Source organism: Sinocyclocheilus rhinocerous, unplaced genomic scaffold (genome assembly GCF_001515625.1).
Source record: "Sinocyclocheilus rhinocerous isolate Xijiao unplaced genomic scaffold, SAMN03320098_v1.1 scaffold1301, whole genome shotgun sequence".
NCBI classification, from domain to species: Eukaryota; Metazoa; Chordata; class Actinopteri; order Cypriniformes; family Cyprinidae; genus Sinocyclocheilus; species Sinocyclocheilus rhinocerous.
In genome coordinates, this window is record NW_015666735.1 from 14,202 (window position 1) to 31,249 (window position 17,048).

General features: G+C 39.0%; 1 protein-coding gene across 1 annotated transcript in view; it reads left to right on the forward strand.

Moving 5' to 3' along the window:
• The first annotated feature begins 1,999 nt into the window (after positions 1–1,999).
• Positions 2,000–17,048, forward strand: part of LOC107733068 (uncharacterized) — a 35,828-nt gene continuing 20,779 nt past the window's right edge. Inside the window, exon 1 of the mRNA XM_016544568.1 lies at positions 2,000–2,078. Coding sequence (XP_016400054.1) covers positions 2,015–2,078 — 64 coding nt within the window. The 5' untranslated portion in view covers positions 2,000–2,014. The remainder of the gene's footprint in view (positions 2,079–17,048) is intronic.

The following is a 17,048-nucleotide window of genomic DNA, read 5'->3' on the forward strand; positions in this document are numbered from 1 at the left end:
CAAAAACAGTCAGCGTCTGAACAGGAACAAGGAACACAATTCCTACTAAAGGAATTGTTCATTGTTCCTGTTCAGACGCTGACATGATGACAGCAAACGCAATCAGAGCCAGAGCCCCCAGAACCTCAATCACAATCCAAACACAAACAGCCAGAAGGGGGAAGGTGGGGAGACAACACAAATGCAATAAACTGTACAGGGGCCCAGATCACCTAACGACAGCAATGGTTACTTGTAACTTGTTTTCAGATCCAACAGATCTGCAGAGGATCCTGTCAACATAAAATTCCTATGAATCAGTGGATTAAAGCAGTCAGTTGAATGAATGACTTAATGAGGCAGCAAAAAGTGGTTTATGTCCATCTACTGGTCCTTTTAGTTTCATATTTAATTTAGCATTTGAATTTTTAAAAAATCATTTCAGATTTTTGTATTCAAAATGTCTTTTCAAATATATCACATAACCTATGAGAACGCATAGAACCACTTTATATTAAATTTGCACTGACCCTACCCTGCCTTGAATTTGTTCTCGTCAATATGTATGCTTCATATTAAATTGTTTAAATGTGTGTCAACACGAGAAGGAGCACGTTCAAAGCCGAGTCTGTGTTCCTGGCAAAATGTTTTTCTCATTTTAACATTTTTAGAGATTTTATTTCTTGCTGCTGTTGCCTTTTGTATTAGAAAAATAATAATAATAATGTACAAAATGTATTTGAAAAAAATGGGTTGCTTTTTCACTTTCATATCTGCTTTTGATACAGTAGTATTTTTAAATTATTTTTATAATATATTTTGATATGGAATTTGATGATGTTATTCCTTATATTTTTTTTAAATGTTATTTACCTTACACTCTAGAAGCAGCAAATGTTTGGTGGACTTTATTGTTCACTAAAAACTGTACCAAACGGTGTTTCGGATAAAATATATCTAAATTCCTTCTTATTACCTCACTGTGACTGTGAAGGTTTTGATTAACATCTATGTTTGTGGCTGCAGTGAATGAATATTGCAAATCAAGCTCTATGACATCTGTGAGATGTTGATTATTGTAGTACTGAGTGAATATGAGTGAAACTCTATACAACAGTAAAAAGTGCATGTGAATTAAATACGAGACAGTCTGCAAGAGTTTTCACTATTGGGAAAATGTAAGGTTTACTGTTTTTTTCTTTTGTTTGAGTTGTATTCCACTCATGTTTAACATTGATTTGCTCACGGAATGTGAGGGAAAATTTACATTATCTATACAGTATGTTGTTCCATTCTACACTCTAAAAAATGCTGGGTTAAATATAACCCAGCGGTCAAAACAACCCAATAGCTGGGTTTGTCCCTTTTTAAACCACCACTGGGTTATATTTAAGCCAACATTTTTTAGAGTGTACTGTCTGTATATTTATACATACCTTAATAAATGACTTTGTTTATTTTAAAGTTGTGAACCATTCCTTTCCTCACTGAAAGTGTTGAAAGACAAAGCAACTGTGACTTGTTCTAAATTGCAGCGTAAGCTTCCTGTCTCAAATTACCTAAAAAAACATGACTTCCTCCTTCAAAAAAAACAACAGAAAACCTATGCACCATTCTGCAAGTTTAACCATGACACTTTAACGTTACATGTATTAACATGAGACTGATATGATAGAACTGCAGTCCATGTAAAGTTATATACACTCTCATAAACATGATATATTTTTGTTATAATTTAGACATAATTAACAATTTTTGCAAAATGCTTTTTTCCAATATGGTCAAAATTATTAATATTTATCTATGCACTTGCAAATCTACACACATTTAGTCAAGTGTCTATGCAAGCTAACAGTACATTCAGTGAAATCATGAAGATTACAGCACACAAAACAAAAAGCTTGACACAACAAAAATCTTATCTGATACCGAGACAATTTTGTCTGAAAAGGAAATGGAACGTTTTGTGGTTTAGAGTCTCTGCATTGTGTTGGAACCTTTAGTTTGATTAACACCTTTATGAACAACAGACACAATGGAGAAAATAATTTTCTTCTTCTGTGTATTTTCTTGTTGGATTATGCCAAGCTCATCGAGTGGTAAATATATTCTATTTCAAACAATTTTAAATTAACAAATCAACCTCAAATATACTAGCTATTAACATACTTTGGTTACACTTTATTTCGATAGTCCACTTAAGACATTCTATTAACTATAAGTAACTTTGTAACTACATGTCAACTACATGTCAACTAATTCTCATTAATTTGCAACTACATGTCTACTAACTCTCAGAGTAGACTGTTAGGGTAGGTTTAGGGTTAGTAGAATAAGTTGACAAAGAAAGTGTTAGAAGATATTAAGCAGACAGTCTACTAATACTCTAATGACTGCTAGTTGTCATGTAGTTGCAAAGTTACTTACAGTTAATAGAATGTCTAAAGTGGACTATCGAAATAAAGTGTTACCCATAGTTTAAAATGATCTGTTTTCATCTTTATAAATGTCTCTCCAGATGCGTCAGTGCGAGGATCTTCTGATTTGTTAAGGGTTCAGATGGGAGAAAACATCAGTCTGAACTGCAGCATGAGAAACCGATATGAAGTCGCCTGGTATCACCTCAGATCTGGAGAACTGGATCTACTGATTTCTGCAGATAAAGACAGAACAGGAAGAACTCTCCTGATCAACTACAATTCAAACAGCCCTCGACTGAAAATGACTGCAGATAGTTGGGTCACCAGAGCCACGCTGGTTATTTCTGGAGTAACAGATTCAGATGTGGGTCTTTATTTCTGTGGAACAAAGTCTGACCCTCCAGAGATGTTCTTCAACAAACCCATCAGACTAGAGATCGAGGGTAACAGATTTCAGTTTTTATATCAAATCTTCACAATTTTGTCCTTGTGGGGGGGGCAGTCAAGACCTTACAGAGCGATCTTTTCTGATTTAATCTATAAAAGTAGTTTTGTTGGCATAAATGAATATATTTAGGTTGATTCAATGATGCCGGATAATATGTTTTTTATTCGAATAAAACCAGTTTTCTGCCTCATATTTACAGTATACTGAAAGAATATTTCATATTCCTTTCATATTGGATATCAGATTAAATTTTCAGGCCACGAACAAACACCTACCAACCTACATTTCTTGATCTGAAAAGAAAAAAATTTCTAAAGGCCCTGAAACGCCAGAAGCTCATCTTAACCCAATCTTATACAACAACTAAAAACAGTTCTGTGTGTAAATTTATCATATATTTACAGGTCTTATTGTAGTACAAGAGACAAAAGAAGAAGCTGACAACACAGGTAACATGTTGATTGTAATGTTGTATATTCCATTGTTAATGTTTTAACTTCTGCGTTCTGTATTGTACTGTATTTTGCAGTTAACACTTTCTGGAGGTACAAACATGAATAAATCTTGTCTCTGTGTAGACGGGGTGACACTGACGGAGCGTGTGCTGATGTTCGGTGGTGTTGGTCTGGCTGTGTTGGTGTTTTTTCTGGCTACAGTCATCGCAGGAGGAATTATTCACTATCACGGCTGGCAGAAAGGATGGACCGCAGCCAAACGCTCATCTCTCATGAATCACAAATCAGCTAAATAACTTCTATTTCTGCTTTATTTTACAGTCTAACTCAATATATCCCTGCGATCTGCATTGTTTTGCTGTACCACAAAATTGTGGCTGAGATGCTTTTCCTGTTGACTTGATTTACTTTCACTTCAGAGATGTTCTGGCAAATGTTGCATTGTTTCAGCACCAGTGAAACTTACACAATCATTAATTGTTGTGGTTATTATTCAGATTTGTGGTTCATTTGTGCTTGTCAGTAACATAAAACTAAACATATATTTAACAGTTAAATATAAAAACACTGTTACTGCTACTCTTTTTAATGCAACATGTTTCAATATTCAATATACACAATATTCAAGCCAGACTAACATGTTTAAAGCAACTTATGTTTTTACCTACTTTAATGTAGAGATTGAGCCGATGAGTGATCTGTCAAAACCAATATGAACAAATATATGCTTTAATGTCATTAGATCAGCAGGACTTGTGATAAAAAGATGTTATTAATACGTACATACAAGCTATTTTCGGGAGAAAATATAAATGTAAGTCTCTTCTGTGGCACATAAAGCTTTATTAAATAATCAGATGTCTTAATGTTAAATGTATTATTTACAGTTCAAATTGTAAAACTGAGAAACTATATGTTTGTGCATTTTCTGACGGAAAACCTGATCATTACCAATGCTAAACCTCTTCAAACACTACAGCTGAATTTTCATGATTTCTTTGGGTTCCTGCAGGAGTGGATGGTAATGAGGTGGTAGATAAAAAACACATTTATACGAAATAATAGAGATCACTATCACTGTGAATTAATGTGTAAGCGTATGAAGCAGTGCGTAACACCTTTGACTTCAGTATCAAGAAGGAAAGAATCAATACCAAAGACTCTATAGGAGGCACAGAGTTGAATGGCAATTTACATAAAATTAACAGGTATCCTGGAAACATCCAAATGTTTTAAAACATTTTTAAAACATCAATGTTCATGTACTGATGTTAGCCAACCAAAACACTGACAAGCAAAACACTTTATTAACATTATAAGGGAATTTAAACGAACCTATTAAAAAAAGAAAGAAAAAATCCATGTCATGGCCCATTACATTGAGCTGGATGTTTGTTTAGTCTTTGGTGAGCACTACTTGGTAGATGAGTACAAATCTGGGCAGCACTCCGCTCCTTCCATAAAATGAAAAACAGAAACACAGGACAAAATGGGTGAATTGCAAGAGCATTGCTGGAAATTATGCAGAGGAAAGGAAGAAGTTAATGAAGGAGATGAAAGGGCAAGAAAAGCAAATACTAGAATTAAGGATTTGGCTGCTTTAAATCCAGAAATAAGTGCCAGGTCAGTTTTGACACATTATCTAAAAAGCAATGGATAAATTAGTCGGATATGTGGAGTTATGAATATGCAAGCAATTACAGCAAATGTGAAGTAAATATCATGTAGGGAATAATCTGGACTCTGAGGCTCCAGTTCCAGCTGAATACGGAAGGTGCAATTAACAGTACATTATATAAAATTGGAAAAAACCCTGAATGTGAATACTGCAGCCAACAAGAAACAGTTGATCATGTACTGCTTCATTGTATGAAATACAACAGTAAGAGATGTCACCTTATTCAGTCATTGAAGAAGGTAAAACATCATGATTTTACTTTATCGGGTTTATTAGGGAAAACACCTAATAAGATATATGATTGTAGGATCTCTGTCCGAGAACAGACCCAAATAAACTATGGATTCACCATGTGAATTATTGAACAGACATATTCCAGAAGAATCTAAAGATATCCCCCCTTCAAGCCATCATGAGGTCTAAACTAATCACCCCATCACATGACGCCAATATTCTGGGTCGACTTCCTGTCAACCCTTGGCGTTATCACCTCAGAAGAATCGGAAGAGTGATGAAAAACTAATCCAATCAGGAGACAACAGAGATCTTTTGTATCGAGGACTAAAGAGTTCTTTCACAACATATAGATACCTTGTGATGTCTTGTGATCGCCAATTTATGGAACCAGTGTAGGCACAGGAAGGATAATTCGCTGATACCCTCAGGCCTGCAAAACAACGGATCTAAAGAACAGTGATAACGTGATTCAATCAAACTCAGCAAACCACCGCGTGACTTTTATGGACCTCAGGAAATTCCTCCCCTCTTCCTTTCTCTATCAACAAAAGAAACAGAACCTTGCATGGCGATTTTAAAAGACAATCACTTAAAATCATTTAAAGTATTGGAGCAATATACTCCCAAATAATATGCTTTCTGTTTGATGTGTTATTGGAACCTATGATATTTTAATCTTTGCCTTATAACTGTTCCTGTTAGCAGATAAAGCATTTAATATGTGTGTAAGATATGTGAAGTTTAGTATCGGGTGAAAGCTTGAACATTGGTGTGAGTGAAAAAAAAATTATATTCGGCATCATTCTCTGGTGATAATACTTTTATAAGAAGTTATTAAAACTTGCAGAAATACTCCCCACGGGGAGCATGTGACTCATGCATGATAAGGGAACAGTATGGGGTGTGGCTAAGCCCCGCAGCCAATATCTGATTGGAACAATCGCCATGGGATGGACCAAAATCAGCCTGCTTAAAACCGGACACAAAGCCTTCGTGGCTTGCTTGCTTGCTTTCTCTCTCTCAATCTTTGGCTTTTCGCCTTGGTGATCGCGCTACAAAGCGCTCACATGCTGTAACATCACGCGAGCGAGACTCCAGAACTCAAACACTTCAGTTGAAACTCCGCGTCTGCCGAAATCTTCAGTCTAAAGCCAAGCAAAGGAACTCCTGGAAGAACGCCACGCATCACTCTCCGTACCTAAGGCAACCGACTTTCGAAGCTCCTAAGTCACAAGGCAACCTCCATCCACCAGAGGGTTCTCCCAAAACGACGTCATCCAAATGACAGATCAGCAACCAATCCGCAGCCCCGGGATTCCCTCAAGCAGCCAACAAGGGAAACCCCTCTCAGCTGTCACCAAAACGCAAGTAAACAAACAAAGCTTAATCTCTTGCTGAACTGGTGCTGAATTAATCTTAAGCAGTAAAGATAAGACAAATCTCTGCTTTATGATTCTCTCAGGTTGCAAGTTAAAGAACTGTAGCGAATATCTTACCTTTTTGGGACTTAATGCAAACTCCGTTAATCGTCATCCTGTGTGTGTGTGTGTGTGTGTGTGTTTTCATTAGTTTAGTTTAATGTAATCTAGAATAGCCAATAAAATCCTGTTTCATTATAAGAATCATTGTCTTGGGTCGTGAATTTAAAGTTAAACTTTGCCCAGATCCAGTTACCTAGCTCGTAGCTTATAAATTATCACAAGCATGTATTAGCCTTTGGACAGGGAATAATACAAATATCCAAATTGTTCAGATACACTAAATTCTACTAGACGCTGGACGAATAGTGGATAAATTCAAATTTGGAATCAGTTCTAATCAGGTTGATTTTGAATCTTCAGATTCGATTCCCCCTCTGAAAACCTGAATTAAAAGCTAAATCCTTAAAGTACTACATGATTATATTATTACATTTGTAAAAGAAACTAAATTATATAAAATAATATAATCGTTTTGATTGTTTTTTTTTTCTAGTTTTATTTGTTTTGCTTGGTTTTTATGTTTTATTTTATCCTACAAGCAAAATCCTGCTCCATACTTCATTCCAGTCGGTCGTGGTAATGCACCAATCAGTTAGGTTCCCCACCGCCAATAAACACCAAAGAAGAAGAAGAAGATAAATACGGAAAACAGAAATTACATCTCTAGCGGTCACGGGATGAAACACTACAACATTTTAGCCTTTATTTTTCTCTGCCGACAGTAAATGTATCCCGAAATCGGAGGCAAATATACTTGTTAACATGAGTGACGATCGTTGTGTGTACAAAGCTGCGGTTTTACAGAAAAGAACAGATGAGCGAGATATACAAGTGTGGCAAGTGTAATGTTGTTACACTAGATTATTGAAATTATTATTATTAACTAATGGCACTAATGCAAGAGGCTTTTATTTTGAAATTTGTATTAGGAAAAATTACACCGTGATGAATGGTCATGTGATCACAAGCACAATACTATTGTGTTATTTTTATTTCTTCATACATATATAATTTGTATTTCTTTGTTATTGGTTTTGTTTTTCACTTCTTATGAAATTGTTAATCTATATAAAATGTTCAGGAAGAACTGTTTACGTAGGTTACGTCGTGTGTAACCGCGAGGGTAGAGCTGATGTAATTTCCCGGCGCTCTCTCTCTTTCGCGGGATGTCATTGCGATGAGAGAACCTGAGAAGCCGAAAGTAAACCACATGACAACCGCATCATGGTGTGAGGTCTCTTTTATTATCAACACACACAACGCAGGAGGAAACCCACTACAAAATGGTGCCGTGACCCGTCGTTTGGTTTGCTGGTAGTTGACCGCCTGGGATGCTGCAAGTGTGACCGTCTTTCCTGGGACTGTGGTGACATCATCGTTGATCTGCGTGACTGGAGCGGTTCATCAGTGACTGATTTGGACTCTGACTTCTTTATCTTTCGAAGGGACAATTCTTTCTGCAAAAGAATTATGGACATTTGACTTTAAGGACTTTTGATTTCAGATCAAAATAATTTTTGTGTTTACTAAGAAAATTGAGGGGATTCGTTATGGCAGATGGCAAGGAGGAAAGGTTGGCATTTGAACACAGCATAATGATGGCTGGTAGAGGAAGGGGTGCGCTACTAACCACACCTGACAGAGGTTTTCAGTTTAGGGGTCCTGAATACGCAAGCACTGGGAGGGGTGGAACGCTGAGATCGTCAGTTGATACTAGACCTGACATAAGCTGTAGTCCAATAACAAAACCTGTTAGCCCAGAGTGTACCAAACATGAATCAGGACTCTCAAGTGACATGAGTAACCTCATCAGACAAATTGGATCTGAAATTGGCGAAGCTATCAGGGACAGTTTGTTGCAGACTAGACATTCAAGTCTGCCATCTAGTGGTTGTTTTGGAGAAGACGCTAGCATTTCTGACACTAAGATGCAGAATGCAACCATTATCGATGCTTCCAAGTTAAATTTGGTACTGAAGTCTGAGATAACTGCACCACCTTATTATCGCGGAGATGGTACAGATAAGTGTTCCATGATGGAGTGGGAAGAACTGATGCGAGTGTACTTAAACAAAAAAGTGGCAGACTCCGAAAGGGTTGAAGAAGTAATGAATAGACTAATGGGGAGGGCCAGGGACATCATAAAGGTCTGGCTGAGCAACAGAATGGTTACTCCGACTGTAGATGCTGTGTTCACAGTACTGAGACACCATTTTAGTGATTCCAGTAGCTCAGGAATGCCTTTAGCCGATTTCTACTCCGTGAAACCTTACTCCAATGAGAGCCCTCTGGATTATTAGATAAGGTTGAACAAAGCAGCTGAGGTGGCTGAGCAGAGCCTTAGAGAGGAGGGCAGAACCTTAGAAAATTGAAGCAGAGAACTGGCTGTAATGTTTATTCGAGATTGCCCTGATAAGGAACTGTCTTTTGTGTTCAAAAGCAAACCTGCACAGTCGTGGACAGCTTCTGAGGTCCAAGAGAGATTGGATGAGATGCTTAGGGAACAGAAAGTGACAAAGCGAGTTGCGTGTCAACAAACAGTCAAAGTTCATGAGCCCATTGACGATTCAACTTCTCTGTCTCCTCATAGGTCAGAAACAGCCACACCAACAACCAATAATAGCACTCTAGACAAAGTCCTGACCATGTTGGAAAAGGCTCTTGTGTGCAATGCACAATCTGTGCGAGGTGGTTGGCCCAAGAATTCTAACAAACAGAGCCGTGAATGTAGAGTTTGTACCAGCAAAGATCACAGTACTACTGCTCACTGCAAGATGTATAATCTCTGCTTTAAGTATTTTTCTTCTGGGCATATGAGCTTCAATTGTGAGAAAACTGTGCCCAGGGAAAGCACTGGCAGACAAGGAGATGACGTGCCTCAGGGAAACTAGAGAGCCTCCATTGGGGGAGGGCAATGTGGGGCAAAATGAAAGTTCCTCCTTGGACACTGATGTTGAGTCAGTTTATTCCTTTTATTGTGAGAATGTAAACAAAGATAAAACTGTGATTTTTCAAAATACTATTCAGTCAATGCAGAATGACAGTCTGTGTTATACCAGTGTTTTGGTACAGGACAAAGTTTGTCTTAGGGGGATGCTGGACAGTGGCTCCATGGCGACTACTTTGAGTGCCAATGTGGTACCTCAACTGAGAGAAGCAGGAGTCCTGGATCAGGAGTTGTTTCCCCCCCGGCAGACTTTGTCCTGGTTGGGTGCGGTGGGAAGCAGACTAGTCCTGAAGGTATGTGTGATCTGAAACTTGAGGTGTATGGATTCAGTTTTAGTGTCCCAGTCCTTATTGTGAGTGGACACGTGGACCAGCTTATCATTGGTACCAATGTGCTGAAACCTCTGATCAGAGAGATGAAATCAAATGAGGGATTCTGGAGAGTTCTAGATAAACCAGACCAATCAAATCAGACTGAAGATTGTCAATTTCTGCGTATGCTTTCAAGCATCGAGAGGTGGAGGGGTGGTACTATCCCTGACAAGGTTGGTACTTTAAAGTCTAAGTCTGCTGTGGTTTTGCAGCCAATGAGTGAGCACCTTGTCTGGGGTCGGCTGCCACCAGGGCTGAAACTCTCAGTGGACAGCACAGTTGTGATTGAACCTAGTACTTCTCGCTGCGTCCATCGTAATGTGCTTATCGGTAGAGTGATTTCGCCTTTATGGGGCGACGGTTGGCTCCCGGTGAAAATGATAAACCCGACGAACTCTGAAATTGTGCTCCGCAAGAATGCGAAATTGGCTGATGTCTACCCATGCATTGCTTTGGAAGATTTCGATCATCTGCAAGAACAAAGAGTTTTCCAGAATGTAGCCATGAGTAGCGGCAGTTCTTGTGGTAGTTTATCAGCGAAGAGCTCAGTGTCTCGTGCTAAGCACTTCAGTGACATTCGCTTGGATGAGCTGGGCCTCAAAGACTTAAACTTAAATGACTGTGAGGTGTCACCTTTCTGGAAAAGCAAGCTCATTGATCTGATAAAGAAATATGAGTGTGTTTTCTCTAGGCACTCGTTGGATTGCGGTGAAGCAAAGGGGTTCTGTCACCGCATTCGGTTGACCGATGACTGACCCTTCCGGTTACCGTATCACAGAGTTTCCCCGGCTCTCTATCAAAAGTTGAGGGAGACGCTCGATGAGATGGAGCAGATGGAAATAATCAGGAAATAGTCCAGTGAGTTTGTGTCACCGTTAGTGTTAGTTTGGAAGAAGAACGGTGATTTAAGGTTGTGCACTGACTTCCGGTGGCTTAACGCCCGTACGGTGAAGGACACACATCCCCTCCCTCACCAAGCAGACGTTCTAGCGGCGTTGGGGGGGAATGCTTTGTTTTGTACCATGGATTTAACATCTTGGTACTACAACATTCCTTTACATGAGGAGGATAAGAAATTTACAGCTTTCAGTTCCCCTCTGGGTTTGCATGAGTACAACCGTTTACCGCAAGGGCTCTGCAACAGTCCTGCTCCGTTCATGAGAATGATGCTGACCATTTTCGGTGATCAAAATTTTATGAGTTTGCTCTGTTACCTGGATGATCTGTTAGTTTTTGGTAAGACTGAAGAAGAAAGTTTACAGAGACTGGAGATCTTTGGAGGTGTTTCAACGTCTCAGAGATCACAACTTGAAACTCTCACCCTCCAAGTGTAGGTTTTTGCGTAGATCAGTCAAATTTTTGGGTCACATTATTTCACAGAAAGGAGTGGCTAGTGATCCTATGAAGGTAGAGACTATTGTAAATGTGTCCGAGAAAGACTTAATGGAAGTTGATGGTTTTACCCCATCTGTGGGAAAAATAAGGTATTTTCTGGGCATGGTTATATACTATCAACATTTCATTGAAAATTATTCTATGATTGCAAAGCCTCTCTTTCAGCTGATGACCGGTTAGAAGAGACCTAAGAAAGGGAGGGGTGTTGGAAAAAGGTCAGGAGCTGTCCGGAAACTCACTCCTGATGACTGGACAGATGAATGCAGAGGTGCATTCGAGAATCTTAAGACTGTGCTGGTAAATCAGGTCTTACTTGCTCATCCTGACTTTTCAAGACCATTCATACTGTCAGTGGATGCTTCGACGAGTGGACTTGGGGCCATACTCTCCCAAGTTCAGGAGGGTCATGCGGTTGCAAGGCCAATCGCCTTTGCATCAAAGTCACTTAATCATGCTCAGTCTAAGTATCCGGCTCATAGGCTCGAATTTTTGGCTGTGAAATGGGCCATTTGCGATAAATTCAGTCATTGGCTTCGTGGGCTCAGGTTTACGGTTTGGACGGATAACAACCCGCTCAAGTATATCTTGACCAAACCGAAGCTTGATGCCTGCGAGCAGAGATGGGTCGCGAAGCTAGCCCCTTTTGAATTCGACATACAATACATACCCGGATCATAAAACATTGTAGCCGATGCATTGAGTCGAGAGCCTTTTGCTGCTTGCAGGATCCTGCACAGGCTGACCAGAACACCATATGACATCTTGAGGCATGAAGCGGAGATGCTTGGGGTTGAGCAGGTGCAGGGTATGTTTCATTTGTCCTGTGAACGTACAAAAGAGGAGGTTGTTGAGGAAATGTCTGGGTCACAGAAGTGTCATGAAGTGACTAACCTGGTTCAGAGTTTTGCTGGAGGGAAAGGGTCCTGTGAGGAGATGTCAGCTGCGTTCTGTTCTCATCGTCACTGGGAGGAAGGTGCAGCAGCTAGAGCAGTCGCATATGTTCAGCATTTGAGAGGTTTGGAGGATGAGGTACAGTGCCCACTCAATAAGTTTACCCATGATGAGCTGCTCAACAGGCAATGTCATAATCCAGTGATTAGTAGGGTGAGGTTCTTTGTGGAGCAAGGTAGACGTCCTTCTAGGAGAGAAAAGGTTAACGAGTCAAAATAAACTGTACGAACACTCAAACAGTGGGGCAAATTTGCAATAATGTTAGGTATACTTTACCGTGTGTCTAAGAGTCCTGCGACCAAAAAAAAATCTTACCAGTATGCTGTGCCGGCAGCTTTAAGAGATTTGGTCCTGAAAGGGGTGCATGATGACGCTGGTCATCAGGGCCAGCACCGCACTCTTTGGCTAGCGAGGCAGAGATTTTACTGGAATTCTATGGAGAAAGACACAAAACTGTACGTGTCGCAATGCAAGAGATGTGTGTTGAGTAAAACTCCTGAGCCGGAGTCTAGAGCACCACGTGTGTCTATAACTACAACAGCACCACTAGAGTTGGTTTGTATCGATTTTTGGATGGCTGAGGATGTCAATAACAAGTCAGTTGATGTGTTGGTAATAACTGACCACTTCACAAAACTTGCATGTGTGTACGTTTGTCCGAATCAAACAGCAAAGTCTGTTGCCCGTGTTCTGTGGAACAATTTATTTTGTATATATGGGTTCTTGCAACTGTTGCTCTTTCTCCTTTCTTTGCTGCCTCTTTTCTTTGTTGGAGCTTTTCTTGGGTCTCTGCCCTCTCTCCCTCTTTTTCTTCCTCTCTCTATTCCCCCCTCTCTCTATCTCTTTCTCTCAGGTAATATTTTACATGTTGGGTACAATTAACTATGCTTTACCATCCTTCATCTATTTTGTAACTAATTCAAGTGTAACCATAGCGAAATACTGTTATTAAAAGAGCTTTTCAGATCATCTTTTGTTCTCACCTTGACATCTTTTTAAGTAGCTTTTTGCCAGAGACAAATTCAATCTGACCACATCAAACCTCTGACCAATGACAAATGCCATGTATACTTTTGCGGTTTGTTGTGCCATATGCTCTTTTGAAATCACAGGATCCCAGCTGCATAAGTTCACATCCTGTGTCCTGCCTCAGAAAGAGGAACAAGCAGATTCTACCATGTTCAGTGCCTGTTCTTGTGGAGGTGTGAAGTATTCAGTGGGTGTTTTGCATATCTATGAAGGGCGCAACACCATTTGATGAAGATCTCTCACTCACGGCTGAAAGGAGAACAAAGACTGACCAGCTGCAACTGCAACAAGTCTGGACCAGAAGACTGAAGATGACATCTGCACACAACAGAAAGCATGTTTCTATGGACTGTGTCACCTTTTGCCTCTTTAGGTGTGGCCAACGGTGCCAAGGGGGGACTTTGTAAGGTCAAAATTTATCAAAGACTTCTGCTTTCCTGTCCCAAACCTATCTTCAGTAACTAAAGGGCCATTTGGCATTCCTGAAGGCACAGAAGTGCTGATATCGATCAAGGCCTGTAGGCCAACATGTGTATACATCGCAAGATGGATGACTGAGCTGTCGACTTTTATCTGCTCCATTAATGAGTCCCGAATTAATTCATAAATGATGCTTTTACACTCCAATTATTGGTTGTAATTATCTGTTCATTATACCCGGCACTGATATTCTCAAGGTGGATAACGTATTTTTGTTGTAGTCGCTTGTTTAAAGATCAAATGGAAGTACACTGCTATGAGATGGACATTGCCGATGTCTCAAACAAAAGAGAACGAGGTGAATCCCCACCCCGAGGGACCCACCCACCCCGATAAAATCTCAAAGTGGGAAAAAATCTAAAAAGTCATCTGGAATCGACCCATCCGCCAAAGTATCTAATACTGCTATCCTTGAAGCGATCAAAGCACTTGGGGTCATTAGTGCGCAACTAAAACCGCACAGCACCATGATCACCAGCGTAGCAAAGGCTGTGCAGATTCATGCCGAAGAGTTGAAAGAATGTAGAGAAAAAGTGAACATGATGGAAAAGCAAGTGAGTATGCTCACTAAAGAAAATGATGATTTGAGAAGCCGTGTCTTGGACCAGGAGAGATATAAGAGAAGATGGTTCCTTCGCATCAAAGTTAAATATGAAACTACAACCGCCAGTAGGTGGCAGCAAGTGAATTGCTGAGTCATAATGAGTGAGTTGAATCAAATGATTCGTTTAAAAAGCTGATTCATTTAACTTTGCAAACCACTGTACTTATAGCCTGATTGAATCATTTGCTGGTCCGTGTAACCCTGAGGAACAAAACACAGAGAGGCAGCGGTTCTGCTGTTTGTTCTATTTTCTTTCTGATGGAGTAAAATGGAATTTTGTGTCTGAAAGTTACTCTGTAAGTTGTTGTTTATTGTATTTGCAATCGTGCAGATATTCGACAAAAAAACAGGTGTCTTGTTTGTGTAATAGGCTAAGTCCTATATCATGTTATAAAAACAGAAACTCATTAAATTGCTATTTTTATTTAAAATCATTTTGATGACATTTCTTCCCCACTATGTGTAATGGCAGTAAGAGGCGAGAGAGAGCGCTCAAAACTCATCAGATGATTGCATAATTTAGTGGAACATTAATATAATAATATAGAATCATCCTCTGTAAAGAACTGAGGTGTGAACATTTGAGAATTTATCATTATCTTTCTAAATGTGTGCTCTTTGGGGCTAAATGCTTAATGGAGCTGTTTAAAGTAGCCATGTGATAAACCAATCGGTGCAGACACGATTCAATACGTGTGTCCTTCTTCTATGTGAAATCATCATAAATACCAGTTTATGCTGTTTGATTGTGGTCTCGAAGGTCGTAGATGTAAGCTCTAGCCCCGTTTAGATCTTGCATGAGCAGTGGAAATGCAGCGAATAATTTCTGAATCCTGACTGGCATATAACGAACAAATCAAACAAACATAAACGGGCAAAGGCGGGGCCCATGGGCTGCAGCCCACTCAAGCCCAATGGTAAGGCACCAAAGGTTTCGAACTCCTCCTCGACCATTGGTCTGATTTTTACCAAAATCGAATCAGATCATCTTCAGACCATGCTTGCAAAAGTTATGGATTTTGTGTTGATACAAAAAAAAAAAGTTTTTGTATTGCGCCGCTACAAATTTGAGGCATGATGCCAAAATGACTCTGAGGCTGTATCTCCGCAAAGCTTTGACATATTGACACCAAACTTTGTGTGTGCCATTGTCACCTCACACAGAACACACCACATCAATTTGGTAACAGCGCCACCTGTTGGTCAAACGTGATAAGACATTAAATCATATTAAAAATGTAAAATCGTTCACCCTTATCTTCCCCCTTCCTTCTGTAGATCACTGGTTTTCGACTGAGGCTTTAGGACTGTCTGTGCTGGTTCTGATTCAGATTTTGATCATCACCAAAGTAAAACAGATGCAATCTCTGGACCTCAGGACAGTGGTTCCTTATAATTTGCCTTCAGAGCCAACAGATCTGCATGTGATTCTGTCAACATATTGCTACATTTTAATTGACTGTATTTTTAGATTGCATCCCATGCCATTTTTTACTTTTTAGATTTACTACAAAAAATATGGTCATTACTGGCCTAGTTTAACATCTGGACGGATAACTGAAAGCTACTCAATCCTAACGTATGAACTAGGATTTTTTTCTCTCTAATTGTTCTTAACAATTAGGAAAGTATTTGCAGTATAAACAGTAAGCATCCACATCTGTACCAAACTGTGAATGACAAAGTGTGTGCACATATGTATATTTGGTACAGTTTTTAATGTATGTATACATATGTTAAAATAATATTTAAATTTAATAAGTGTCTTCTTATTAAGTGTCTTCACTCATTCTTTTCTTTCCTCTTCCTTTGTCTGTTTAATACATGATTTATAGTTTAATATTCTTTGTAAATCTGCTTTTGCACAAATGTATTGTAAAAAACTAAACAAATTAAACTTTTATAAGAAACGTTTTTGTTGGTATTGTGTTTTATATATATTTTTTGTTGTTGTTGTTGTTGTTGTTGTTGTTGTTGTTTTTTTTACAATTATTGTACTATATTCAGAAAAATTGTTTTTCCAAATAACATATTCAATGAAATTTGAAGGCAATGTTTCAAAAGATTACATTTACTTTCAAATGACAGATTCAGACACAATCAGAGCTGAAATCTGCTGCTCAAACTGCTGAGATCAGGCTGAAATGATCAGATCTTGTTCAAAATAAACTTCAGCCGCTCTAAGCATTGCGCACATGAAGTTTGATGGACTTTCCCATCTTCTTATTAGTCCTCCTGATTACCTGACTGTGAATGTGAAGTTTCTGATTGTTAATGTGGCTGTATGTTAATGTATCCTGGTTTATGAGATCAGCTATTCTTTTTGCAGCTCAGTTTCAGCAAATACATTTTGTATGAGAGATTTCTGAAAGTGATCTGTGTAAAGGCATCTAGTCTCTTAACTCATGTTATAACGTAAAACAGGAAAAGACATGATTTGTGTTTGTACATTGCTATACATTTTATTTTCCATTGCTATATGTACATACATTGCTGTACATTGCTATATTTTTTTATGTAATATGGTGAAAATGATTAATTTTTCAAAAGTCATTGAGCTTGAACCTGGAATA